At 39.7% G+C, this 26,261-nt stretch overlaps 4 protein-coding genes across 8 annotated transcripts; 3 read left to right on the top strand and 1 right to left on the bottom strand.

Moving 5' to 3' along the window:
* The first annotated feature begins 2,124 nt into the window (after positions 1 to 2,124).
* LOC101471536 (apolipoprotein A-I-like) lies at positions 2,125 to 3,408 on the top strand. Of its 2 annotated transcripts, XM_076879552.1 has the most exons (4): positions 2,125 to 2,211; positions 2,299 to 2,352; positions 2,449 to 2,602; positions 2,724 to 3,408. In XM_076879552.1, the coding sequence occupies exons 2-4, from the start codon at positions 2,313 to 2,315 to the stop codon at positions 3,172 to 3,174; spliced, it is 645 nt and encodes a 214-aa protein (XP_076735667.1). In that variant the 5' UTR covers positions 2,125 to 2,211; positions 2,299 to 2,312; the 3' UTR covers positions 3,175 to 3,408. The 2 variants fall into 2 exon arrangements, with proteins under 2 accessions (XP_076735667.1, XP_004569263.1); XM_004569206.2 differs by having other exon boundaries at positions 2,173 to 2,352.
* Positions 3,409 to 4,313: 905 nt separating this feature from the next.
* Positions 4,314 to 8,555, top strand: apoea (apolipoprotein Ea). Of its 2 annotated transcripts, XM_076879551.1 has the most exons (6): positions 4,314 to 4,434; positions 5,946 to 6,115; positions 6,322 to 6,385; positions 6,753 to 6,903; positions 7,525 to 7,812; positions 8,117 to 8,555. In XM_076879551.1, the coding sequence occupies exons 3-6, from the start codon at positions 6,343 to 6,345 to the stop codon at positions 8,421 to 8,423; spliced, it is 789 nt and encodes a 262-aa protein (XP_076735666.1). In that variant the 5' UTR covers positions 4,314 to 4,434; positions 5,946 to 6,115; positions 6,322 to 6,342; the 3' UTR covers positions 8,424 to 8,555. The 2 variants fall into 2 exon arrangements, with proteins under 2 accessions (XP_076735666.1, XP_004569262.3); XM_004569205.5 differs by lacking the exon at positions 4,314 to 4,434 and having other exon boundaries at positions 5,930 to 6,115.
* A 1,253-nt stretch (positions 8,556 to 9,808) lies between these two features.
* On the top strand, positions 9,809 to 16,687 carry msto1 (misato mitochondrial distribution and morphology regulator 1). Of its 2 annotated transcripts, none has more exons than XM_014411228.3 (14): positions 9,809 to 10,048; positions 11,245 to 11,374; positions 11,539 to 11,608; positions 12,059 to 12,134; positions 12,498 to 12,555; positions 12,648 to 12,804; positions 13,471 to 13,585; positions 13,745 to 13,879; positions 13,958 to 14,110; positions 14,334 to 14,465; positions 14,678 to 14,862; positions 15,408 to 15,512; positions 15,619 to 15,731; positions 15,812 to 16,687. In XM_014411228.3, the coding sequence occupies exons 1-14, from the start codon at positions 9,965 to 9,967 to the stop codon at positions 16,069 to 16,071; spliced, it is 1,773 nt and encodes a 590-aa protein (XP_014266714.3). In that variant the 5' UTR covers positions 9,809 to 9,964; the 3' UTR covers positions 16,072 to 16,687. The 2 variants fall into 2 exon arrangements, with proteins under 2 accessions (XP_014266714.3, XP_014266715.3); XM_014411229.3 differs by having other exon boundaries at positions 12,651 to 12,804.
* Positions 16,688 to 18,513: 1,826 nt separating this feature from the next.
* On the bottom strand, positions 18,514 to 25,988 carry srsf4 (serine and arginine rich splicing factor 4). Of its 2 annotated transcripts, XM_012924140.5 has the most exons (6): positions 25,812 to 25,988; positions 23,310 to 23,500; positions 21,406 to 21,515; positions 20,757 to 20,971; positions 20,587 to 20,664; positions 18,514 to 19,483 (listed from the first exon to the last, which is right to left on the bottom strand). In XM_012924140.5, the coding sequence occupies exons 1-6, from the start codon at positions 25,916 to 25,918 to the stop codon at positions 18,970 to 18,972; spliced, it is 1,215 nt and encodes a 404-aa protein (XP_012779594.1). In that variant the 5' UTR covers positions 25,919 to 25,988; the 3' UTR covers positions 18,514 to 18,969. The 2 variants fall into 2 exon arrangements, with proteins under 2 accessions (XP_012779594.1, XP_014266716.1); XM_014411230.4 differs by lacking the exons at positions 23,310 to 23,500; positions 25,812 to 25,988 and adding an exon at positions 21,956 to 23,303.
* Positions 25,989 to 26,261: the final 273 nt, after the last annotated feature.

Genomic DNA, 26,261 nt, shown 5'->3' on the forward strand with positions numbered 1-26,261 from the left:
ACACAATTTTAATTCTGTAAACTATTAGAAACTGAATGAAAATCTTTTCAGTCTACCAACTTCCACACGCTTGTTTCAGTTGCTTCAAGGTCTTTTTTCATATATATATATATATATATATATATATATATACATCATTTGAAAACAGCGTGGTGTTTATCAGCAGTTTGTCCTGAGAGGAAGACTTTAGCTTCTCTTATCAGTTTGTTGAGAGGGAACAGCCAAAGGACGTTCTTTAGTGAAGATAATTTTCAGATCAGAGGGCACCAAGTCTGACTCACACTTGACTGACCTGAGATTTCTTTGTGACACACGCTGTTTGCACTGCAGTAAAACAAATTACATCTACTGTTTCTCACTTTAAAATCAAAACAATGCCTAAAGTTTTTTTTTATTCAACCTTTATTGAGACTCTGTGATGAAGTGAATCTGTAAAACCAGATGGGTCAGTTACATATGTACAATAGAGAAATGGTAGAAACTCGACTGTTTACATGGACAACTTGATTATTAATGTGTAACTCATAAAAATTCTAGTTTTCTCTCACTAGATGGAGCTGCCAGGCTGGAGGGAAACCTCAGAGAAGGTCTGTGGATGGATAGCAGCAAAAAGAAGAAGAAAAAGAAGCAGATAATTAAAATTAAGTTAAAATAAAGATAGCATTAAGGCTTTAACAAAAACAATAATATGTTTTAAATGAAAATTTTTAGGGAAGTATTTAGCTGCTCTTTTAATCCACTACTGTAAATAAATCAATTTAACAAATGAAAAACTTCTTTTTCTTAAAGTTGCCAGTACTTAGCTGGACATTTAGATTAACTTGATTTTTCTCATTTAGGAGTACAAATGAATTAGTTCCAGACAAATATTTGCCAGTTCTTAGAAATAAAATTACTCTAAGTACAGTGAAAGAGTTCCCTTACCATGACTGTCCTGAGTCAAAGTATGTGAACTGTACTTGTTGTTGTTGTTGTTTTTTAGTTTTTTTTTAAGGAAGCAAGTTTGCATAACTTTTTAAAGTAGGGGAAACTTCCGGATTTTCCGGTGCAGTAGAATAACTGTTGCAGGACTGGAAATCACTGGGAGAAGAAGATGAAGACGATGGTGACGATGCTAGTCTGGCTTATGGAAATGTGTTAAAAACCAACACAACATGTGGCTCCAACATCCCCTCAGAGGATGAATTGAAAGAAACATTCATTTTAAATTACCTGCCTGTCAGAGTCTTTGTACTTGTGATTTATGTGTTTTAATGCTTAGTTTTACTTTCTTTACTGTCCTTCCTTCCTTGCTCTGAAGTGTTTCCCCTTTTCTTCCTCCCCCTCTCTACATCTCAGTGTTGTCTCAGTGAGTTAACTGTTTCATTATTTATTTATTATATATTAATTTTGAGGGTTTGCTCCTCGTGGTCTCATCTATCTTTGTTGTTTTCCTTTTCTCTAATTCTACCCTATTACACAATAACACTGTTGGACTTGTGTTATGTTGTATCAAAATGCAGTTCTTTTCTCTTTGTTTCGTATGTTTTATTAGTGATTATGTAAGTATTAGTCTTTGTTGTTCACCCCCTGCCTGCCCTTCGTTGTCAATTCTGCATGTTAGGTCTGTTTTTTTAAATTAAAGAATTGTGTGATACTTGCTTTTATTGTCTAGTTATGGCCCCAGCAGGCGATCCGCACCATTGCCTTTAGTGGAAGTGTTGTCCTCTCTCTTTTCAGCACCAGTGTGCTTCCTTTGGCGTCTTTAGAGCATCAAAGTTTTGATTTCAACCAGTCTTGGAGTTTTTTTTGGTGATAATAGTTTGTTAAATGAAAGAGTTTATAAAAACCTTTTTGTGCACTAGAAAAAAGGAGTTTCCATTCAGTGCCAACCCACAGATGTTTGTATGCAGAAAACAGAAAGCCTCACAGAGTTGATCAGATCAAAAAACATGATGTAAAATTGAATTAAAGTTCTGATCATGTGTGAATTTGTAGATTTCCAAAATAAACACCAAAATGTCAGTCATGTCAGCAGTGAGAGAGGTCAGATGCTGCTCTGAAAGATGTGTGCAGTGACACTGTTAGCACTCCTGTGATGTGGAAGCAGCCATGACAGAACAGCACTCAGCGCTGGACTTTACTCCTGATTCCTCCACACGACCGGCTGCCTATATATACTGAGTCCTGACAGCACACACAGCATTCAGCAGCTGATAGACTGAACAGAAGGTGCACCAGTTAGGACAGCAGTGAGATTTGTTGCCTTCTCTGACAAAAATCACCACAAACTGTTAATTTTACTGAGTTTCTTTACAGGTGCCACGTCAGACATGCAGGTCCTCGTGGTTCTCGTCCTCGCCGTTTTCACTGGTGAGAGACTTCTCATCCATTATCTTTGATCAAGAAGTATTCATGATATTCACAAACAACAGTGAATGAGAAATGCTTTTGCCTCATTTCTCGTAGCTGGCTGCAATGCCAACGTCACATGGCACGACCAGCCCAAACAGAAGGCTGAAATGGTGAAAGATGCTTTCTGGGACTACGTTGCAAAGGTAACCGCGACCGCTGAGGAGTCCCTGAAGAAGATGAGAGAGTCCGAAATGGGACAGGAAATGAAGTAAGAGTCCTACAGTGCTTAAAAAGCTTGAATTTTGTGTTTCAAGTGGCTTTAGTTTATATTGACAGAAAAAACTTGAAGATGAAGAAGTTTTAATTCAAAGTTCTGCTTATCTCTGCAGCACCTTCATTGCAACAAGCACTGATGCCATCAACACGGTCACCAACACCCTGCGCACTCAGGTGGCTCCTCTGGCCCAGGACTTCATGTCTAAGTTCTCCCAGGAGGCAGAAAAGCTGAAGACCCAAATGGAGACGGATCTGGAAGCCGTGAGGGCCCGACTGCAGCCCTACACCGAGGAGCTGCTGGCCAAGGTGGAGGAGCTGAAGAAAGACACGGCCTCCTACGCTGAGGACCCAGAGGCCCTGAAGGCTGCTCTGCAGCAGAAGAGCCAGGAGCTGAAGATGCAGTTGGAGCAGAAAGTGAACCGGCTGCAGGCTCAGATGGTGCCCTACACAGAGGAGATAAAGGAGAAGATGCAGGAGAGCCTGGAGGAGTTTCAGAGGAGCTTTGAGGCCCAGATGACCCAGATAAGCCAGAAAATCAACGGTCTGATCCACGGGCGTGCTTAAAACTGACCCTGTAAATGGACTAGAATAAAAACTAGGTGTCAGATATTTTCTTCTGCCTTGTCATCAGTGATTGCTGCTAAATCAAGGTGGATTTTAATGTCTACATAGAAAACACAATACCTCATGTTACAGATTTTATATCTGTGAAAGAGCCTCTCAGGGCTCTTGGCTTACATGTTACGTTTTACCTCTAAAAGTGTTATCTGACAAACAACAATAAACACATTCAAGGAACTTTTGGTCTTTTCTTTGTGTTAGAAAGAGAAAATACATGTGATGTTTAAAAAAATGTGCAAATGAAGTCAAGCACGGTCACCTTTATGTGTCTAACAAAATCTCACAAACACAGACCGAGCAATACTGCAGAGAAAAAACAATCAAACGTTTAAATGATGAGCAGAAAAATCATCACCATCAGGTAACAAAATGCACTCAGCTGCCTCTTTTTTAAAAATTTACTGCCTCACTTGATCTGGTAGCCAGTGTTATCTGACTTTACATAGGTTTTGCTACTAGGTCAGACTGTTATCTCTGTGATAACTTTGATCTTCTGTTTGGCTCTTTCGGCATGTTCACTGTTCAGGAAAGGTTAAGACAGATACAGCTGTTAATTCTGCTCATAGCAGTTCAACAGAAACGAGAAAGCTGCCCTGTATTTATGGGTGAAACATCAAAAAGAACAATATTGCAGCAAACATTACACATGTTTTTTTACTTTTTTAAAAAATTGCAGATTCTCCATAAACTATTGAGTACTTTTAAGTAGAACAAGTATGCAGGGAACCAAAGGACACAGGTGGGCAAAGTCAACCACAATGAAGAATGAGGCTTAGGGCTTGGAATCTCTAAGAGGGGAAATAAAGGGGACACAAAGACAAGACAAAGGAAGACAGCTTCTAAAAAAGCAACAAAGGAACAAAAGCTCAGTAAATACTGAACAAAACCGTCAACCCCTCCACCCTCGCCCTGTCGGTGTGGCTGGTGATCATACCATTTTTTTCAGTAGGATTTAAGAAGAGAGCGACTTTTCAATCAATGCATCGGGACGATATCTTTAACAGTACAGGGGCTCAGATTTGGTTGAACGTTTGCTCGTCACATGGTCACCAGTGATTTCATCATTTACACATTGTGTTTCTCTCTTTGCCCTCATTCTTCTCCGTAACAAAATCCTCTAGTTCTCCACCTTTTTCCCATATCTTAAATATATGTGTTCACTGTCATGCAAACCAAATACTCACAGGGCCCAACCTCTGATTGGTAAGTAAACTTCTTTAAAAGTGTTTCCACATGCTGCCAAAATACTGTGGCATTAATTTAATTACAAAGCACAGAGTTTGTTTTATTGGTTACAAAGATAATTAATTACACTTTGTCAGAATACAGAAGTTTCCAGTTTGGTTTCTTTGCTGTTTCACTAAAAATATATATCAAATAAATATTAAACTTAATAAATAATGATAAAATTATTATTTAAATTGATAAATAAAGGCATTCGTTTTTATTCATGTTAAGTGCCTTGTAACTCGTTAAAATAAAAGATCACATAACTTTTAGTGTTGCTGTTTTTATTTACTGATTTTTAGAGGTCAAAATAGAAGAAGAAAAAATAAGACAAGCAAAACTGTTAAATCGATAAACTGAATAAATGCATAAAAACAATTTAGTGTGTAATAAATGCACTACTGAATATTATCTGTTTTAATTACACAATTTCAAACAGTAATGTCAACATGAAGTAATAAATTTAATAGTTTATTTGGCTGTTAAAAATAAATCAAACAACTACACACAATGTGCTTGGATTGCAATATTCCTTTATGCTAAAATACATAAATGTTACTGTACAGTGCTTTACAAATGTATTATTGTAAGGTTTATGCCGCAGTGTTAAACATGCTCATAATTACCAAAATATATTATACTTCTATATTTGTTTATCCACCAGTGCAACATCTTTAATCAAAATTATATATTTTTAATGCTAAAATATAATAATTTTGTTATCAATTATTTTTCACATTTACTATTTTAGAAAACAGCTGAAAAAACCAGTAAAGCATGTTATTATTTTTCGATTAAGATGCCAAATGACAGTAATTTAGTGCGATTCTTGAACAGAAAAAATAGTTTTAGTGGTTGAATGATATATTTGATTAATTTCTGACTTCTTACAAATAAAAAATATAAAATAAAAATAGAAGTTTTTTTGGTCTAAATATTTGTAAAGCAATATATTTGTATATTAGTGTAGATGTCTTCATGACTTTTCTGATTTTTTTTTTGTTTTTTGCATGTTATATGTTTAATGTATCACATTTTCTACATATATATTTAATAAGAAGAAGGCTACATGTAAGTTCCCACATCTGCAGACAATAAAGCTATTAACTTTGCTCTGTTCTGTGTCAAACTTGCTAACTGGAAAGTTTCCCATCTTATATCAGTCCTAGAAATGAACACAGTGGCAATTAAAGAAGACTTTGAACCAGATCCAATGAACAGTGATATCAAAAAAACGACCTTTAACCTCGTCATTGTTGTGCTGTCAGCTGGCACTGGCTGAAAAGGTCACGGTAAAAGAAAACCAAAAATCGTGTTTCTCTGATCATGTGATGGTGCTCGAGGCAGAGTGGCTGAAAGAATCACATTTTAGTTAACAAACTCAAACACAAGTTCAGCAGAAGATCCAGAGAGGAAGCCGTGAGTCCAAAAGTGTTTACTATTTCTGACCTGTGTCTGCACGTCTCCTTTCTGTGTGCGACGTGGAGCCAAAACGACACGCTCAGCAATAAAGTTACAACAACGCAGTCGGGAACTTCGGCCACGGGTCAGAATTCCTCTTGACATCCATGTGATTACATCAACAGCCCCCAAACTGTATAAATACTGGGAGACGAGCTCAGTCGTTCTCACAGACGTCACAGATCAGCTCGCTGAGGTAAGATTACCGATCTGAAATCTTTAAAAGTCGAATTTCTTTTTGCAGTCCAAAATATTTGAATACTTATTAGATTCATTAATCAAATCAAATGAGAGTTAGATGATTTAGACAACAAAATGTTATGTATTTGTCAATAAAGGGTCTCTTGAATACGTTTTTTTTAGTCTTTTGTAACTAAAATTTATTTGTACATCATATTCCAGGTGTCCTAATCTCTGGTCATCATGAGGGTGTTTGCAGTAATCCTTGCACTGGCAGTCTTCTCAGGTGAGTTTATTGTCTATTTAGGGTCAAATAATAGAAAGAAAAGTGGATGCAAAGTAGAATACAGGAGTGAGAAGAAAATGAGGATGTAAGATGTAAGCTCCTGTTAGATTTGGGGGCTTTTATTTTGCAAAAATGCGGCCTACACCAACTCAACTTTTAGTTACATACTGAATAAAACAAACTATGCATTCTGCAGCTTTTTTAGTCATCAGAGTTGTCCTTTAACAGTTAAATGCTGCCATAGGTCCCAGATTTGACAAATTAAAACATAATTTTAAAGCCTTATACTACAATTTGCATCTTTTGATCAAAGATGGAAAACCATTCAAAAGTGACCATTTGACATGTTTTCCTTTGTTCAAACCAGGCTGCCACGCACGAAGCTTGCTTCAGCAGGACTGGCAGGACAGCTGGGAAACCACAGTCGACAAGTTTAGGGATTACATCACGGACCTGAACTCAAAGGCTGATGTAGTGGTGAAGGACATCAAGAGCTCCCAGATCAGCAGAGAACTGGAGTGAGTTCAATTATTCCTGTAATCGTAGTCGAGCATACTGACTTTCATCAGTGCTGCTCGGCTGTCGGCTGCATTTGAATCACTAAAATTGTGATTAAAAATTGAATCCAGCTCATAGATTTTATCCTTTATTAATATAAAACAGTAACATGCAATTGTCTCAGTCAGTGTCTCAGTTCAGCTGCCAACCATTAATTTCAATATTTTTGTTAAAGTTTAAGTTCACAGAAATTTTCACTTCATAAATTAAATACAAATTGCTTCTATCTAGTTACTAAAGTTTAACTCCACGACTTAGAAACACTGAATTTACAACAGAAACGCTCTTAACAAAATGGTGCTGGGCTTTGGCTTTGTTATATAACAACAGAGTGTCAGAGTCTGATCAGCAGGTTGCAGTGAGGTGAGACATTTTGAGAGCTGAACTTTGACCTGTGCGTCTCCTGAGTTTTGCTTTAGTCCTACAGTTTACCGAATCTTTCTCAGTGTTTCAATTAAAATCTGCTGATATTTCTACTTATCTTAAATGATTCAGTGCTTTACCCCCTTTGGATCCTGAATGCATCAAAACCACAGACAAAACCTCTAAACCGATCCATCTCCTCTCCCGTCCATGAACAGCACCCTGATCCAGGACAGCATGGCCGAGCTGGCCATGTACAAGGATGACCTGCAGACCAAGCTGGCTCCCTACACTCAAGAAGCCGCAGATCGTCTGGGAAAAGACCTGCAGCTCATGGCCGACAAACTCCGTGAACACATGACTGAGGCCCGAGAGCAGATGGACAAGTACGTCCAGGAGCTTCAGACCATGATGGAGCAGAACACCGACGACGTCAGGAGCAGAATTGCCACCTACACCCGTAAAATGAAGAAGCGCCTCAGCAAGGACACACAGGAGATCAAGAGGTGAGTGGGACAACCTCACCAGAAAAATAACAACATTTGGGGGGTTTTAACAGTGTAGAAAAACAAAGGAACAGATAGTGAGTGGATTATTCAGGTGAAATAACCCAAACTCAGCTCAGATATTAGGATTTGATGCTTTTTAGCTGGTGAATTTAAAATGTAAGAAACATTTTGGTGTGAAAGAAGGAAAGAATTTGACCTTGGTGGGAACTTTTACCACTTTTTTGTCTATTTTTCAGTTTGACTTAATGTCTTAATGATTAAGCTATTAATAAGCATATAAATATAAACATATATTTTTCAGACACGTCACAGAGTATTTCGAGGAGCTTCAGTCCCGCACCTCTGAGAACGTGGAGGACCTGAAGACTAGACTGGACCCTTACTTTGCTCAGGTGCGAGACAACGCCCAGACAAAGATCACCACCCTGAAGGACCTGCTGACGTCTCAGATGGAGAACATGAAGCTCAAGATTCAGAATACAGCTGAGGACATCAAAGATCGCCTTGAGGACACCACTGACAACCTGCGATCCACCCTGAAGGGGAAGATGCAGGATGTGCGCGACATTTTTCAGTCCTTTGTGTCCTATTTCAGTGGAAGCCAGTAAACCCTACAACTAGCCTGGACTGCTCATTTATCCATCGCTTCATAAGTTAAAACCCTAATTCAACAGTTTAAAGTCATCAAATGTGTTTGTTCGACCACTCCCTGTGACTTTAATAAAAACCAGCTGCTCACATTTGAGTTCTCTGTAATGTCTTCAGACAGCTCATTTGCAGTCTTCTCTCACATTCAAACACCTGATTTAAAAGAGTTACACTTTGATGAGATGAACATCCTGAAAACAAGACAAAGACTACTTCCTGCAGAGCATATGGACACTGGAAAATAAATAACTTTGTGTTTGAAAGTTATTTTTGCCTTTGACTGCTACGCTTTGTTAAAAGCGACATATAAATTGCACAGAACACAAATGGTATGCCATCATAAGCATATTAAAGATTCTACAGTAGAAAATATACCTTTTTTAAAATCCCATTATTATGATAACTAAAACCTGAAATTTAAACTTGAATAATATCTTAGTTAACCGAAGTAAAAATAAAAACTGCACTTCTGAAAGAAAAACGGGATCTTGAATTGTTTTGTGTGCTCATAAAATAAACCAAAAGACAAAACATATACAAATAATTAGTTTTAATTATTAGTTTTGCCTTTAGTGTATTTGCTTGCTTAGAATTCTGATGTCTACTGGACAGTGATTCAGCTGTCTTCAAAAAGGGTTTGTTTTAAATGTGCGTTCTCATCTAAGTTTTTGTACCTGGCCATGTTTTTATAAAAAAGAAACTAAATCAAGCAAATCCATTCAGGAAACTCATTGAAACTAAACTTCTTTAAAATAAATAAATTTAAAAAATAAAACGTAAAAATAAAAACCTGATTAGGAAATATAAATAACTGATCGTCACTTTAAGTTCAGGGAGCGTGGATATTTGAATAATTATCTGAAAGGTTCTGCATCAGCTGTACACAAACACAAAGTACTTCGGGTAAACCTTCTACAAACTTATGTCATACATTTAAAAACAAAAAACAAAACAAAACAATTAAACTTTAACCAGAAAGTTAGTTGTTTGACTGAAGTCAGAAGTGGCAGAGGAATTTCTGAGGCTGGTGCACCTATCATATAATTTCTCTACATCCTCTACTTTTATACTTGTCCATCAAATCATTCTCAAAGCAAACATCACATTACCTAAAAATGTATATAAACATATTTATTACTCATAACTCATATTATTGTGTTCACTATTGCATTATTTTAAAAAGCCTCAGATGAGTTTTAATATAAATATTTGTCACATACTCTTTGAGTGTTTGAAACAGTCTAATAAACAATCAAACACGCAGTACTGTAGTACTGGATGGTTGGACCCCACGTGAATATAAGGCACAGTGAAACCAAACTATCATACTGACGTCGCTGATCCATCCAATCACATTTCGTCTTACTCTCCTGTCAGCCAATGGCTTGCAGCCGTCGCCGCTGCTAGCTCGTCTCCTCTCAGTGCCGTCAATTCTAAACATGCCCATCATGCTCGTAGTTGTGGGCTTTATCTTCTGTCTTGCGTGTTGATTTTCGTCACGATGAGCAGCCTCTGCAGAGAGGTGATCACCCTCCAGCTCGGACATTACTCCAACTTTGCGGGAACTCACTGGTGGAATTTACAGGTGAGGAGTGCGCGTGCAAGGCTAACGTTAGGCTAGCTGGCTAATGTTAGCTGTGCATGTGTTGTCAAACTTGTGAGCTTGCTGTGAACCGTTAGCTCTGGTTAGTCTCAGTTTGACAGACTGGGACACGAAGTATGGTCAAACTGACCAGCATGGCATTGACCATAAACAGAGGCATAACCGCCAACAGTTGTGTGGCTAAAGCTGCTGAATTAGCAGGTTAGCAAACTGTTACGAGCTTTTCATAAAAAACACTCAGAACTGTTACCTGAGCATTTAGGTCCATAATTTGTTGGTCCAAGATTTAAAGCAAATATTATTATATATAGTCTCCCCATTTTCAAAGGCTCTAGCTCAATTAAAAAGTTTTCGTATTTCAAAACATAAGGTTTATTTTTAATAAATGGATAAAGATCCGAAATTGGACCTCATCAAATGTGTTGTTCTCCCCATCTCCTTTTAGGTGCTCTATATCAAGCTATTCCTTTAGCCACCCTCAGTTGCTGCTTGTTTGTCGGTCTCTCTGCTTTTTGTTTTGTCTTCAGTAGCTAAAAAAAATAAAAATGCTGAATTGGGTTGAAATCATGTGACTGATTTGGTCATGGAGGAATATTTAAGGTTGCTTTTGCAGGATGATTTGGGGTCATTATTCTTTTACACTGTGAAGTGCTGTCTAATAAATTTTCCAGCTTTTGGCTCAACTGAGCAGAAAGTACAGGCCTGTACACATCAGCATCCATCCTGTTACTTTTGTCAAGTCACATCATTAGCGAACACTCATAACCTGGTTCCACTGTCAGCCATATGTGCCCATGCAACAACACTGCCTCTCCCATGTTTGACAGATACTGTGGTATGCTTGGGATGACAATCAGTGTCTCTCCTTCTCCTTACTTTTCTCTTCCAGTGTTCTGGTTCAAGTTGATCTAGGTTTCATCTGTGCAAAGATTTCTTCATTTTTTCCCCCCAGATTTGTGCTCTTTTAAATGTTTTCTGTTGAAGTCTAAACTGGTGTTCTTGTTCGACCATGTAATCAGTGGGTTGCACCTTACTGTCAACCTGTTGTATATACATTCATGAACGGGACTGTTGATTGTTAACAATGATACGTTTGCTTTGTGAATTTCTGTAAGCATTGTTCAATTGCTTTGACCGTGCTAGCAGATAAACAGAGGTGCTCCTCTCTTTGTTTGCAGGATGCATCTTTATCGTACGATCCGGAGTCACCGCCAGGTGAGATCCAGAGCGATGTCGTGTTTCGTGAAGGACAGACTCTGGGCGGCCACGTCACCTACACACCACGACTCATTGCCATGGATCTCAAAGGTAACTTGCTTTTAGAAATACTGGAAACTTTGTGTCTTTACTTTGTCCAGTTTACTGACTGAAATATAATATGTTAGCATTAATTTAGAGCACTTGTTACAAAGTTGTTGTTTTTTTTGTTTTTTTTGGTGAATTCTGACCGTCTTTCTCTCATTCTGTAACAGGAAGTCTTCGTACTCTGCGACAGGAGGGAAGTTTGTACGATGCAGGCAAGGACACGTCTGCTGTCACATGGTAAACAAGACCCTTTCTATTTGTTTTCTGCCTGGTATAACAAATTTTATTTGTGTTGTTTTCTGGTTTCAACACTGTCACATGTTTTGTTTTTTGTTTTTTTTGGTCTGTTTATTTGTTTACATATAGATATTTATCTACATTTAAATCTATTTATCTATAGGACAAATCAAATCCTATAGCATATCCCTTTTTTACCCTGTGGTGATAAAAGGAATGAGTATTTGTAGTCACCCCACTGGGCAGGTGGTATGGACACTTTGTGAATACGATGACATGAAAATGAGCCAATGTAGGACTTTGTAATTGATACATAGGTGAATCTGCTAGGAGGCTAAGGGGTTGCACTGACAGTCGCCATTATTCTTAACTAATCCATTTATTACATGCACTGGTCCTAAGACTGTTCATATTTAGTGTATATACTGAAAACTTTTTTAAATTTGGCAGGGATGGAAGTATCACTATGCACGAAGAAAGTCCTCCTGCAAAGAACTCCTTCCTTGAAGACCTTGATAAGTTGGATGTGAGTATTTCAAGTAGAAATGAAAACTAACACAAAGAGATTTTCACAACAAACACACACATTACAGTTATAGTCGGGTCGAAGCGTGTCATGCCCTGGACTGCTTGAAGGGACTCGCATACATGCGTGTCATCACTGACTGCGACCAGGTTACAGATCACCGTTGCTTTCTCTCTTTGTAAAAATCCCTATAAGTAAGTAATAAATAAGGATGCACTGCTGTGTGTCATAGCTTCCCAAATTAATCCACAGAATGCAATAAGTGATGAAACTGGCTGTGCGAGAGCAAATTTCCAGAAAAAAAATAGCTCAATAGAGACGTCTCCAAAGAGTTGAGCCCGTCATTCTGTTCTTTGTGTGTAGAAAGGGGAGATACTCGCAGAGGCTGATTTTCCCTCCAGCTCCCAGCCTCAGTGCTCAGGTATGAAAACCTCTCAACCAAACGTGCATGAAATAACAAGTTTCTGTACCAAAATTATCACATGAGCTTAAAAAAAAACCAATCTCTCCCAGCAGCAAGGTCACTGAGTGTGGATACAGTGAACAGCCACCTGGCTAGAGTACAGAAGAGCTACAGGCTGGAGTGCAGCGTGAAGGTGTGGTCTGACTTCCTCAGGATCCACCTGCACCCTCGGACCATCTCGGTCATCCACCAGTACAACCACGATGGGTAAGGCGGGTGCAACATTACCTGTAGTTTGTTGATGCTTCTTACTTTGAACCTCTAAAGGAGTTAGAGCCATAACTTCAACATAAAAACTGCAGGTGCAGAATTTCCTGTCACATCTCATCGAAACAGCTTAAAATGTTTGGGAAATGTTCCCAAAATTTTCCAAACCTCATTATGCAAACTGTTGTATGTTGTCATCAAAGAAGTTTCTCCAGATCTAGATTATTATGACAGAGAAAACTTTTTATATATTAGACCACAAAATAAGAGTGGAAGGCCCTCACCTGCGTTTCACCACTAGATGTCAGCCTTCCCTCACAATCAGGATTAAAACTGACTCTGTGGGTCAGTATGGAAGAAAAGGCAGAAAATGTATAAACAAGTTTATTATACAACTTCACGTATCCAATCTGTCATTTTTTTGTTTTATTAAAGTAATTAGATGAAACATGAATACTTTAGAATAAAATTAAAGAACATTCAGTTAGTTTTCTAAATTAATTCTATTCTTAAATTCTTAAATTGGTTGACAGAATGAAATAAAGATCTAAAACATACCCACAACTGCTTCTCCACCACACTTAAAAAGGCTTCTTGAGACTTGCTGACTTACAGTTATGAGGTATTTAAACTGAGTGCTTTATATTTGCTTTTATGGGCGTTCAGAGAGGCTCACCGTCTGGAGGCTTTCGGCCAGGGCGAGTCTCTCCTCCAGGGGTCGGTGCTCGAGGAGCTGGAGGACAGGCTGCACTTCTTTGTGGAGGAGTGCGATTACCTTCAGGTAACTCTTCCATTTCACTCTCCCCTATAATTAGAAATATTTTTTTGTACTGTAAGACCTTTAAAAAGGTGCTAATCAAAGTTTACTTGTACACCATTTCGTATCTGCCATCTTCTTGCATATCTCTTTGTGCTTCCTCAATCCTTTTTTTCCTTTCAGGGCTTCCAGGTGCTGTGCGACTTGGCTGATGGCTTTGCAGGTCTGGGGTCGAAGGTCACTGAGCTGCTTCACGACTCTTACGGAGGAAGGGGCATCCTAACCTGGGGGTTGTTACCCGTCAGTCACCCAGATTCAGTGAGTGTCTCTTTCTTTAAAAGCAAATGTTTTGTAACGCGGCTTCTTTATTTATATTTGTTGTCTCTGTTTGAACAGACGCCAGTGAAGGATCTCTACCGCCTGCTGAACTGCACTTTAGGGATGGTACACATGGCCAGTCACAGTTCTTTGTTCTGCCCGTTGACCTTGCGAGGTGGTCTGGGAAGACGACCGTCCTCTCCCACGACGTTCACCCACCTCAGTTATGATGTGAGACTGGCTGCAGTACTATTATTGTGTCCTTTGGTCAACAAGCAATTATTTTAAGACCTTGTACCGACTTATTTTATGTTCTATCCAAATGTAAGCACTCAAACTTTAAACTTTGGCACAGCTCTGATTAAAGAGATAATTCAACTCATAGAAACACAGTTTACATGTGCAGGTATGCAGGATTATATATAAACATGTATCTGTCTGTCTTCTGTGCCAGCCCTCACTGTGGTACCACTCCAGTTCTGTCCTGGCTTTGGCATTGGACACCCTTACTGCACCTTACAGGCTGAGAAATAACAGCGTCCCCATGTGGCAGTTGGCAGATGACTTGGCTGTATCAGGGAGGAAGGTATTTAACAATTGTTCGTTTATTTGGGGGTTTTTTTCCTCCCCCTTCAGCAAATATTATTTTATTTTTTTAATCAAGTCATGAAAGGAACCAGCTCGAAGCTCTATAGGTATATAAAGGACATGAAGTCTCACAAGCTAGCTGGATGTTGCAGCTAGGTTATTTATCTGTGGAGATGCCTGAGATTATGGTAACCAATGTTTAAATCACAGGTCGTGGCTGCTTATGGTGCCGTCCCCTTTCCCATGATGCACGGCTCCTCTCTCCCTGACGCCCTGAGCACATACACCGACGTACTGCCGTGGAGGCCTCTGTCTGGGTGCGCTGAAGCAGGAGACGGCCGATGCTACGGCCAGTGGGCGACGCTCAAAGGCTTCGAAGGCCAGAAACTCATCAGGTCAGAATGAAGTTATTGAGTCAGTTATATTCTACTCTGACTCTTTAGTTTAAGTTTGCTTCTGCCCCTACGAAATTACCACTGACCTTCTTCATCTATGATAGCTGGTGTGTGATAGACCCCAGCCTCAGAGCTTGTTCCTGTGCTGCATTGATTAGTGCCTTTCTCCACTCTGGTGGATATCTCCCCCCTGAACGTTGTCCTGGGTCCCCCTTACCGTAGCATTCATATTTATCTCTCTCCCTCATGTCCAACTCTTCATACTGGAGGCTTATTTAGCATTAGGGGTCTAGCCTAGGACCCTTACTGCATACAGGCGCCTCAGCAGGGTACCTGATAACAGGTGTTGTCCAGCTCTTCATACTGGAAACCCGTTCTTGGATGTCTGCCACTGTGATGGTTACTGGACTCTCTTCGGGGAGGTTGCTCTGGTGTCTTTATGCTAATGACTTTAGGTTAAACTTCAGCTAAGGTTGTGAATGACAGTTTTGTCAACATTTTTGAATAAACAACTTGCTCCCCCCCCTTTATTCTCTTTTCACCAGCTCGCTGGCTGCAGGAACTAAACCGCCCACTCCTCTGCACAGTCTCCACAGCGGAGAGGACGTCCTGGCTTCCTACATCAGATCCTTCTATCCTTCAGCTCCTCTGTGAGTCTCTGCACTGACACGTGACACTTGCTATTTCTTTTTTTTTCCTAACAAATTCTCATCTCTCACCCTTGCTCTCTCCATCATCTTGTCATCCCTGTCTCAGGGCTCTGCAGCTGGTTTCTACTCCCAGTGAGCTGGCACCACCTTTCCCGCAGATATTCAGTCAATCCCTCGGTGCTCAGGGCTTCCTGGAGGGCCAGCCGCCCCCGCCTGGCAGTGAGTGTTTTTCTGTTTTTGTCTGTGTGTAACGCAGAGCCGTTCTATTATAGGTTTTCATGAATGATCTTTCTCTGCAGGTACGCCCCGTGTCGTCTCCTCCGTACCCGTCATGACTTCCCTCCAGTCGGGTCCTGGGCTCGACCCCTGGCTCTCCGAGCTGCATCGCGGTGTGAGTGCTTTCGACATCCGCCGTGTTGCCCCCAGCTTCCTTTCTCAAGGGCCTGAAGTGTCAGACTACCAGGAGGCCCTGGAGCAGCTGCGCCTGCTGGCCCGGTGTTACAGAGACGACAGCAGAGGCGTGATGCGCTCTTCCTCCGAGGAAGAGGACGATGACTGAAGTTGGCTAGCACGACTTGTATCTGCCTGCTTTGTTTACCAGCCTGCATGCTGTCAGCCTGATGCAGGGAGATAGAGGAGCTGTGCTCTGCTGTGTGAAAGGATGAGGACTGAAGTAATGGGTGACAGAAAAGAGGAAGTTCTGCCCATGTAGTTTGTAATTCAATGACTGTTCATATGTAATTAAAAGTATTTTATACAAAATGCACATCATAGGACTGTATTTACATAAAGACGTAGCTTTCACCACAGGTTGCATAGATTGTAGCATTCACAGCTCTCAGAGCAAAGAAAGGGACTCTTTGTTTGTTTGTTTGTTTTCTGCGGCCTCAAATGAACAGTAAACTGTTGAACATGCTTTGGCGTTTTTGTAATTTGTCCAAAGCAGAATCAACTAATTTGGGGTTTAATGGGACATTTAGTATCCTCGGCCAAGTCTGCCTGTTTGTGCTGCAAACCTTTCATAGAACATCATAAAAAATTAAAAATTCCCCCTCAAAGGAAAACATAAGACCAAGGAAATAATGAATGCATTCACACTGGGCGCCTTAATCACATGACAGCAGATGTTGATGTGAGTCTTCTGTGTTAAAACCACAATTTGCTTTAGATGGGATTACAAAAAGCACATCTTAGACACTTGTTTAATGCATTTCATGACAAAAATATAAATTGCCATGGTTGTAATAACATTTAAAAATGGAATAAAGAGCCTATAAAGTTAAACACAAATATTTGTAATGCTTATCATCTGGTTCATGCTGGATCAATAATCCAGCACAAGTCCTGCCTTTAATAAAGCTTTCTGTGATTTAGGTCAAACTAAAGTATTAAAAAATGTAAATGACTAATATGGACTGAATTGTGGTGAAACTTAAATTATTTAATAAAGTTTAATCTTTATAGAAAAATATTTTCTCCACACCAGAACTTGATAAGAAAGGTTTATTGCTGCTGTTGTGTGGTCAGCTCTGGTCCAATTCAAGTTAGATTTAATGATTCAAGCAGTTCAAAGAATAATACATGGATCTCCCTCTGGTTATAAAACCAGTCAGCAGCAGTCTGCTGTAGCCAACTCCTGGGAGAGAGATTTATAGAGAATGTGCGTTTATCTGATTGGTCAAAACTATTGCGAAGCGGCCGTTGTTTACGTAGCAAAGTTCTGCTCTTCCTCTCCTCCCTCAGCTGGAGCTTCACATTGGGATGGACCGATACACCTGCCTCCCTCCCTCTAACCTGTTATCTAGTTTTCTGCATCTGAGGCAACATCTGTGAGGGCTTTTGTTTCTTGACCTTGCTCTGGTTCACGCACACAGCCTTCTGCCACACATGCACAAGCAACTTGATCATGGGAATCTATAACTTTTGTTTTGAGTGCTCAGTAGTGCAAATAACTATTAAACTGATCTAAAATTAATTACAGTCCCCATACCATTTGGCAGCACAGGTCTTGTAAACCAAACCCTTCTAGTCCTCACACCCCAACGTTGAGAATCTGTCACTGAACATATCCAAACTTTATGCCATAAAATGGAAAATATTCTTATGATCCGAGTCACCTCAGTTTTTCCTTCTATGAACTCTGATAATTCTTAGTGTATTCTCAAACACTCTCTTTCCTGTGTGCGAAGAGTATTTATTTAGCCAGCTCCTGTTATGGCTCACATGCAGATACACATTGGAAACCTAAGGAAAACTGACTTGACCAATTCTGCCAGCAGCTATAGTTTAACTCAGGGATGTCAGCCAAAGGGTAGACGGAGTGGATGGCTTTGTAAGATGTGAAACACACAAAGTAAAAATTGGGACTTTGTACTGCATGTTTTCTTCTTCTCACATCATGGATAAAATCAGAGCCTAAGGACTAAATTGTTGTTTCAGCGATCTTACTGACAAATTACAGTTCTACCTTCAAAGTAAGTCTTAGACAAATGATTAAATATTAAGTGTATCGTGAATCATGTCATCCAAGGAATCACGGTAACAGGGTTCTTTGATTTATCCTACTTAAATTTCTGTCACGTGGAAAACAGGTGGCTTGAATCAGTTTTATAAATTTAAATGTAATATTAAGCTTGGCGTGAATAAAAATGTACCCACTAATTGTTTATTAGACGAAAACGTGTAATCAGCTGAGTTTGAGAGGAATTTACGTTATGAAACTGAAGCCTGCCAGCAGTCAAACCAGCCTTTTACTTTACAAAACACATCTTTGGCTTTTTAAAAACAGATAAAACTGCCTTATGAGTTGTTGTTGTTTTTTTTTTTTTTTTTAAATTAATCCTATGTTAACATAGGATAACAAAACAAAAAAAACCCAAAAACATTTTCTAAAAACTGTTCCAACTGTTTTCTGAGCAAACAAAGAAACACAAACTCACCCCAGTGATATTTACACCATCATGCAAAAAAAATAAATAAATAAATAAAAGAGCCAACCTGCTTCCCTCACACACCGAATTTATTACCAACATAAACATGACTAACAAGTCCAGAACAAGCTTCTTTTTTTTTTTTTTAATGTGAAACAAAGATTACAAGGATTTCACAAAAGTGGGGAAGGTGTTCCCAACCAGCATATCGACAAAAACAGTATGCTTCTACATTTGATTAAAAAAGGCTAAGACAAATACCATACCTTCGCTTGAACTTATAAAACTGACATTGCACCCTGTTGTTATTGTTACAAACACCACTAATGAAAACGTATGTTGGTAAAGGGCAAATGAAATGGAGTAGCATGTGCATAAGAGACATCGAGCATGAGCGCCTGGTATTCTACAGCTACTTATCAAAAAACAGGAGGTGAGGATAGTGTTGTCGGGCACGGGGAATGTAAATAGAGGGCAGGAGGGAGACACTGGGAGGAGGGCTTGTGACAAACAGTCCAAAATCTGAACTAAGAGCGGGAACGGGAACGAGAACGAGACTGGGAGCGGGATTTAGAGCGGGACTCCGATCTGGAGGCGGAGCGGGAACGGGAGCGGGCTTTGGCAGGTGAGGGGGAACGGGATTTGGACTTTGATTTAGACCTGGCTCTGGATTTGGACTCCTCAGGAGACTGAGAACGGGAACGGGAACGAGAGCGTGAGCCTCGCTCAGGCTCGCCGCCCTCGTCATCGCTCTTGGGCTCCTCCCGGCCCTTTGAGACAGATTTCCTTGACTGATCCTTAGCTCCAGATGCAGAACGAGATCTAGAGCGAGACCTGGAGCGAGAACGAGAGCGAGACCTGGACCTGGACTCCCCCTTCTTGCCCTTTTTCCCCTCTTTCTTGCTCTTTTTACTCTTGGGGCTGCGGCTCCGGCTGCGATCCTTGTTCTTCTGAGCGCCGTTGCTGCGCTCCTCCTCCTCCTTCTTGCCCTTTCCCTTATTCTTCTTGCTACGAGATCGGCTGCGGGAGCGAGAAGCAGCTCTGTGGACAAAAGACAAACCAAGTCTTATTGCACCAACCCATCCACCAAAATTCTCATTAACATAAAGCACTGAACAGCTGGGTAAAATTACTAGAATTTTAGGGGTTTTTCTAAGGTCTGTTTTCTCTGTTTCGATGTTCCGCAACACAAAAATGGAATGATTGTGAGCAGCTTTAAAAGCATCTGAGAGACATAATTTAAACAGAAATTTCTACATCCTGTCTGAAGACAGTAAAGAGAAAGTACGTAGTCTTCATGCTTTTTAAAGGCCACCATACAAAAAAAATAAATAAAAGACTTCTTGCCCTATAGAAGTCTACAGTAAGACAGCCCTCAGCGCTAACCTCAGTAAACACTTATGATCAATTTATGCGCTCAGTCATATTTAGTAACTAAGAATCAGAAATCACAAAGGAGGATTATTCAGGATCTGCTCATCCTTTGTTATTGTTAATGACAAAGGATTAGCCAGGCAGCATGCAGTCCTAATTGCAGTTGCAGTCCTGAAAACGCTCCGTTTGCAGCTAAGCACGACTTTACAAACCAATGCGCGATGTCATCGTCTTATGACAAAGACTGAAAGTTTGACCTGAAGATTTATTTACATTTTTGTACATGTATTATTAAACCCATTATGCATTCCTTATTTTTATATATACACCCACGATTTCAGTAACGGATGGTCATATTTAAACAAAGTCTGTATTAATGAAGTCAGGATAGAAGTAAACGCAACCCCTTATTTTCAGCTAGCTTTCCTCTACAGTGAGAACGAGAGATCTATCCTAATATGGCAATCTCAGTCTCACGGCTCTGGCTGTGAGCACAGGAGCTATAACGGCTTCTTACAGACAGGATGAAGTAATAAGTCACAACAAAGAGGATAAGAAAGAAAGATAAGCCTTGATTTGAATCATGCAAAGTAACTAGTAGAGTCTACGAATATGAAAGCTATAAATGAGCGTAACACGTTTCCTGTAACATACTTATAAAAACAAATGAACTGAACTGGATACAAAGTCTCAAGCTGTCTCAAGGCAGCTAGTGAGAGGACAAATCGATCGAACATCTGGACAAAACAGCAAAATAAAGTTTTTCTCACCTGGAGCGGGAGCGGCTGCGACTGCTGCTCTCACTGCGGCTGCGGCTCTTACGAGACCTGCGGCTCCTGGAGCGAGACCTGACAAAATATTATACCATTTATCGATCTTGGATCCGACTGCAGCAGCATGCAATTCCTAATATAATACCAAACAACAGTGCCTTTTTTACCTGGAACGGCTGCGGCTACGAGAATACGAGCGGCGGCGCCTGGCACCAGGACGGTCCTCAATGAGCCGGATCTTTCTGCCGTTCACCTCTGTGCCGTCGAGCTTCTCCAGGGCCCTCTTCATATCAGAGTAGAGCCTGAACTCGATCACCCCCTCATTCTTCCGGCCCTTGTGGGTGTCAGCGTAAGTCACTTCACCCGCCTGCCTCATGTAGTCCTACCAAGGAGAGGAAACAGATGAGATCATGAGAATGTGTCCACTGGAGGCTCTGACCAAACTGCATGTAAATATTTTACATAAAATCCATGAGAGCTTCTGAATCATGGATTCATATTACATCTTCCCTTATGGACAACCTGATCAGAATGGGTGTGTTGTGCTTTATGAATGTTTATATAATCATGTGGCCACAATAAAAACAAAAATCAAAATCTAATGCAACGTTCTTAAAGTTGGGTAAAATACGGAAAAAAAAATTTTTAAAAAAGAAAAAGACGGGGAAAATCTCACTATGGGAAATGTTAAAACGCTGAAATAATGGTTCACTTCAATTTTTTTTTTTTTTTTTTTAAAATCAGGACTGTAAGCCTTACTTCCTTCACAATAAGTATTTAATATGAGAGAGGAGGGTGAATTAAGCAAAAACATACCTTTAAGTCTTGCCAGCTACAGCGGCTGGAAAGATTCTCAACAATAAGCCGATAATCTGTCCGTATAGGTGGACCATATCTGTCTCTTCCTCCCCAGCGTCCATATCCACCTTTCAGGGTAACAAGGAAACAGAAGGAACAATGAGGACTGGAAAGCAACCGGGATGGTGCAGTCATACTAAACTTCCAGCTACACACTATTAAAATATATCAATAATCTCTTGGGAAAGAAAACAAAATAGGGAAAAAGCAAAAAGGCTGAAAAAAAGAGAAAAAGCTATTAATTCCTAAAAAGACCCTAATTATTTCTTTCTATTAGTCTTTCTTTAAATTTTTAAGCCAACAAGAAGAAAAAAAAACCCTATGGATATTAAATTTTGGTTGATGCTCAACAGGCCTATTTTAATAAGAAAAAAGAAAAGAAAAAAGCAATAAAAATCAAATTAATAACTGAAGGAGGAAGTACTTACGTTGAACTAAATCAAGTGTCTAATCTATCCTATCTAAAAACATTTCACTGATACAAAACATGTTGTTTTTTTTCAGGCACCTATAAGAGCTGAACCCACATCTGTTCCTAACCCCATGGCATCCTCACCACCCGGCCTGGGCCTAATGGGAAAAGCGGTCTTCATTCACAATGGCTCCCTTTTTTGGTCTGCCCAGGGGCCCAGAATGGTCAAACCACACTCTTGGAAAGGGGGGACACCATGGCCAGCAATAGGGGCAGGCAGTCAGCAAAGGACTCTTTCAATTAAAACATTGAGGTTCTTTGTTAAATCTTTACCTTTAAATTGACAATCACTTTAAATGAAATAAAAACGGAATAAGACATCAATAGATTACAAGATATTTGACAGTCAAATAGTTACTCTACAATGCTCAATCAATACATTTATACTGTTTTAATTAGTAAGCCAATTCCTGCATCATCACACATTCACATGTATTGTTAGTTTCAAATCCATCACATGGAAACCCAAGATATTTGAAGAAGTCATTGGTGGCTCTGGTGCACACAGATTTAATCACGTTACGACACCTCCTCCCACGCCTGCTGTTCTTTTCTGAGTAGAAGCTGTGAAGTGATGTATAGCAAAGCAATTCAAAACCAAATTACTGCTCTATCCAGAAACTCAGATGTACTCGCAGAATAAGAGACCACTAGAAACCTAGAAGGCTCACTCAAGCCAGAACAATAGTGAAATGTGGACGGGTGGGAGTGTCTCAACGACCAAAACAAAGAAAATGAGGTCAGCGGCTTAGCAGGAATAATTCCCCTTTGGTTCTCAAAGAACGATCTAGAGGTATCGAGGATACACCTACCAGACACAAGGACCAGATATTGGTCAAATCCTGATTTGAAAAGCTTAATCAGTCCGTGATAACATGCCAAATTGTGGTTAAACTGTTAAATGTTCACTTTAGACAGCAGAGCAGCGCCATTTTCTTTCTTAGGTTCCACCTTGCCTGTTTCCAGCTTTCCATCACAGAAAGAAAGATGCCGCCATCTGTCAGGGACTGCATCGCAGAAGCAACTGTTAAGTAGTACATGAGTAAGATTTCCCCAATTCAAAAACACCACTAGAAACCAGGAATGCTCATTGAGATTGCAACAAAGGTGAACTGTGATGAAACTACTGTGAAGGTGTGACCCAGAAACGAAAATTGAATTAATAGAGAACAAACCAGCTTCACCTCACTCCACCCAATTCTAAGAACCAGCTACAGAAAAACCACCTCTGTCAGTTTCCACCATGAAATTATGATATAAACTGAATGCACTTTAGCCACCAAGGACCAGTTCTGCCCCCCATGAAATTTAAGAATTCCCTGAAATAAATGAGATTTCTTATAAATTATTATTCACGTGAAATACGGGAAATACACCGCTGGACACTTACTCCGCCCTCCTCCTCCTCCACCTCCTCCACCACCTCCTCCTCCACCACCACCACCACCACCATAGCCTCCATCACGACGTGGTCCCCTGGTGTGCTCCACAATGACCCTCTCTCCACACAGCTCTTTGCCGTTTAGGTCATATACTGCATCATCAGCATCACGGGGGTCGTCGAATTCAACGAACCCATACCTGCAGATGGAAATGAAACATGTTTAAATAAAAAGAAGAAAGGACTTTACAGCAGAGTTGCAGCAATGTAACAAGTTTACTGATGGCAGCAGGTAACTGAGCAGGATAAATTATTATTGTCCTTTAAATTAGGGCTGCTCGATTATGGCAAAAATGATAATCACGATTATTTTCACTGAAATTGAGATCACGATTATTTGACGATATTTATTTAACCCTTTAAGACCTACTATAGAACCAAGTCCACCAGAGCTTATATTATTTTTTTTTACATGCTGTAGTGCCATTTGTGGGAGCATTTCAAGTTGCTATACATCAATACAACTGTTATAGCCCATATTTTAATAATATGTATGCATTAAGTCCATAGTAATTACATAAATTGCAAAAAAGTGCAATAAACTACAAAAAAAATTGAAAATCGCTTTTGTTTTGTTTACATATATTTCTACTTGGAGAAATTTAAGAGGTTTATCCCTCAAAACTTTAAATACAATAAAGTTGCAAAAAATAGTTTCCCACCACAGGAAATTTATTTTGAGTGTCTTCATAGTTTTATTTTGGAGATACAGCAATTTTTATATACTGCAGGAAAAACAAAAAACAATCCTATGATGCAAATTTGCAAAGAAAACAGCATGTGCATCATTTCACTGTGGGAAGTGTTACGAACAGCTGATAGGAACGGCAAAGCTGTTTCTGGAATATTATGTTTTTGTTCCTGCAAGCGCTTTTTATGCAGTTTTTGCAAAGCTATATGTGGAACGAAACCGTGACCGAGGACAAGCTGATGGCATCAGATGTAAGTACAACTCCTCCGGTTTCATATGCAAAACAAATTATTGCGCTAGCTTACAGTTCAGGTTCTACAGGGATTTAAAAATAGTTACGCAAAACGGAGCGTGCTGCTCTGACCGGCTTTAAAGGGTTAACAATGACTTTAAAAAAATAATATAAAATAGTGTGCAACACCACTGAAGTTTTTTTTTTTTTAACTCTCTTTTCAACCAACGGCAGTCACTCTCCAAATAACTTCTGCTTAGCTTTCCGAGCTTCCCTCGGGTCCTCTTAATCAGCGGTCTCCAACCTTTTTTGCGCCACGGACGGTTTATGCCCGACAATATTTTCACGGACCGGCCTTTAAGGTGTCGCGGATAAATGAGGGAGGGGCTAATAATCGGCTCAGTCATTTTTAATGATCGTTGAAAGCCCAGATCGTAATCGTGATTAAAATTCGATTAATTGAGCAGCCCTACTTTAAATCCAACATTTTACATCTTTTACTGTTATCTGTGTTTTATGATATAATACTTTATGCAAATTTTACTTAAGTTTTGCTCCTGTTTAGTTTTTTTTTTTTACTGACAAGTTGTGTGTGTGTTGTTTTTTTTTTTTTAACTTGGATGATTTATTTTATTTTAGTAATATAAATTTTAACCTTTTTCGTATTGTTTTTTTCTAAACATTTTCATGTTATCAAGCTTTTTATATGTTTTTTTTATGTTTTTATATATTATTATTGAATTACTACATTTTATTAAGCTATTCGACTTCCTTGAACCAATTTTTTATTATACCTCTCATTTAATATTGTTGGCTGTTGTAACGCATAAATTTCTCAATACACCATTTTACTTCCTCAAATGTGAACAAATACAAATTTTTGTTGTGCATTTTTGTAAATTTTATATCTCAGCCATCAGTGGGTATTTTTCCACAGCTTTGTGACACATACAGACCAAGTAATCGAACTTTACAGACTATTCAATCATATTATAGAGACAATAAAACCATCCGGTTGGAGCCTTAGATTTTAGCGGCCCTACACGTTAATTTGTTCAGATTAGCGCCAGTACGACTGCAAAGAGATATTTAACGTAAAGGAAGGCTATGCATACGGTTGAAACTATTCCCCCTACAGTTTCATATTGCGTTAAAAATATAACGGTGGGTGAAGTTACAGCTGCAGCAGACCCGTTTGCTTGTAATGCACACAGCCGCCTTTGACTTTGCCACGTCCAACATTAGCTCGCTAGCGATTTGGCGCTAACGCAAACAATAACCAACAATAAAGATGGGAAAATTTAGCTTGACCTTTACATCCTTTACATCGATAAAACAAGCACTCGTGTAAAACGAAGGCGTACTTTAGGGGAAAAAAACACGCGTAATAACGGGAAAAGCGAAATTTGGTGTAGAGTAGCTATATTAGCATTAGCAAGTCTGACCCGCTTTGGATTCAACAAGGCCGTACGCGGCCCTTCAAGCACCAATTTCCATGTTAAACACGATTAATTCACAGCATCGTTACCCGTTTTTCAAGTCGACTTCGAGTATCTTCCCGTAGCCTTTAAAGAACCTCTCTACGTCCTTCTCTCTGGCTCTGTAGCTCAACCTTCCGATATACACCCGCGACATGCTGCTGCCTCTTCCGAGCGTGCTGCCGAAACGACAAACCCGACAACAACCAAGCGGCTACAGCGCAGGCGTGAGACTGCCGCCATACATAAGGCCCTCCTTTGATATGATAGGCCACGACTAAAAGGGGGGTTGTCTTAGTTTTTTTAACTTTAGTTTTTAGAAAATATATCGTGCGATTAGGCGATTTTAAGAATGAATGAAAATAACTTTTTACAGTTAGACCAGAGCCACCGTTGGATAGGAGTTTCCATTCCTAGTTATCACAGACATTGTGGGGTTATTATTGAACCAGAACTATTTGTGCGAATGTCTATCTCAGTTTTTGTGTGCATATTAAAAT

The sequence above is a fragment of the Maylandia zebra genome, linkage group LG22, assembly GCF_041146795.1.
Source record: "Maylandia zebra isolate NMK-2024a linkage group LG22, Mzebra_GT3a, whole genome shotgun sequence".
NCBI classification, from domain to species: Eukaryota; Metazoa; Chordata; class Actinopteri; order Cichliformes; family Cichlidae; genus Maylandia; species Maylandia zebra.

Coding starts and splice junctions, on each gene's coding strand:
- LOC101471536 (XM_076879552.1), top strand. CDS start 2,313: ATGCAGGTCCTCGTGGTTCTCGTCCTCGCCGTTTTCACTG. Junction 2,353..2,448: donor CGTCCTCGCCGTTTTCACTG/GTGAGAGACTTC, acceptor CATTTCTCGTAG/CTGGCTGCAATGCCAACGTC. Junction 2,603..2,723: donor GAAATGGGACAGGAAATGAA/GTAAGAGTCCTA, acceptor TTATCTCTGCAG/CACCTTCATTGCAACAAGCA.
- apoea (XM_076879551.1), top strand. CDS start 6,343: ATGAGGGTGTTTGCAGTAATCCTTGCACTGGCAGTCTTCTCAG. Junction 6,386..6,752: donor TGCACTGGCAGTCTTCTCAG/GTGAGTTTATTG, acceptor TGTTCAAACCAG/GCTGCCACGCACGAAGCTTG. Junction 6,904..7,524: donor CAGATCAGCAGAGAACTGGA/GTGAGTTCAATT, acceptor GTCCATGAACAG/CACCCTGATCCAGGACAGCA.
- srsf4 (XM_012924140.5), bottom strand. CDS start 25,918: ATGTCGCGGGTGTATATCGGAAGGTTGAGCTACAGAGCCAGAGAGAAG. Junction 23,501..25,811: donor GAAGTCGACTTGAAAAACGG/GTAACGATGCTG, acceptor TTCCATCTGCAG/GTATGGGTTCGTTGAATTCG. Junction 21,516..23,309: donor TGGAGGAGGAGGAGGGCGGA/GTAAGTGTCCAG, acceptor TTACCCTGAAAG/GTGGATATGGACGCTGGGGA.
- msto1 (XM_014411228.3), top strand. CDS start 9,965: ATGAGCAGCCTCTGCAGAGAGGTGATCACCCTCCAGCTCGGACATTAC. Junction 12,556..12,647: donor CTCCCAGCCTCAGTGCTCAG/GTATGAAAACCT, acceptor AATCTCTCCCAG/CAGCAAGGTCACTGAGTGTG. Junction 15,513..15,618: donor TTCTATCCTTCAGCTCCTCT/GTGAGTCTCTGC, acceptor TCCCTGTCTCAG/GGCTCTGCAGCTGGTTTCTA.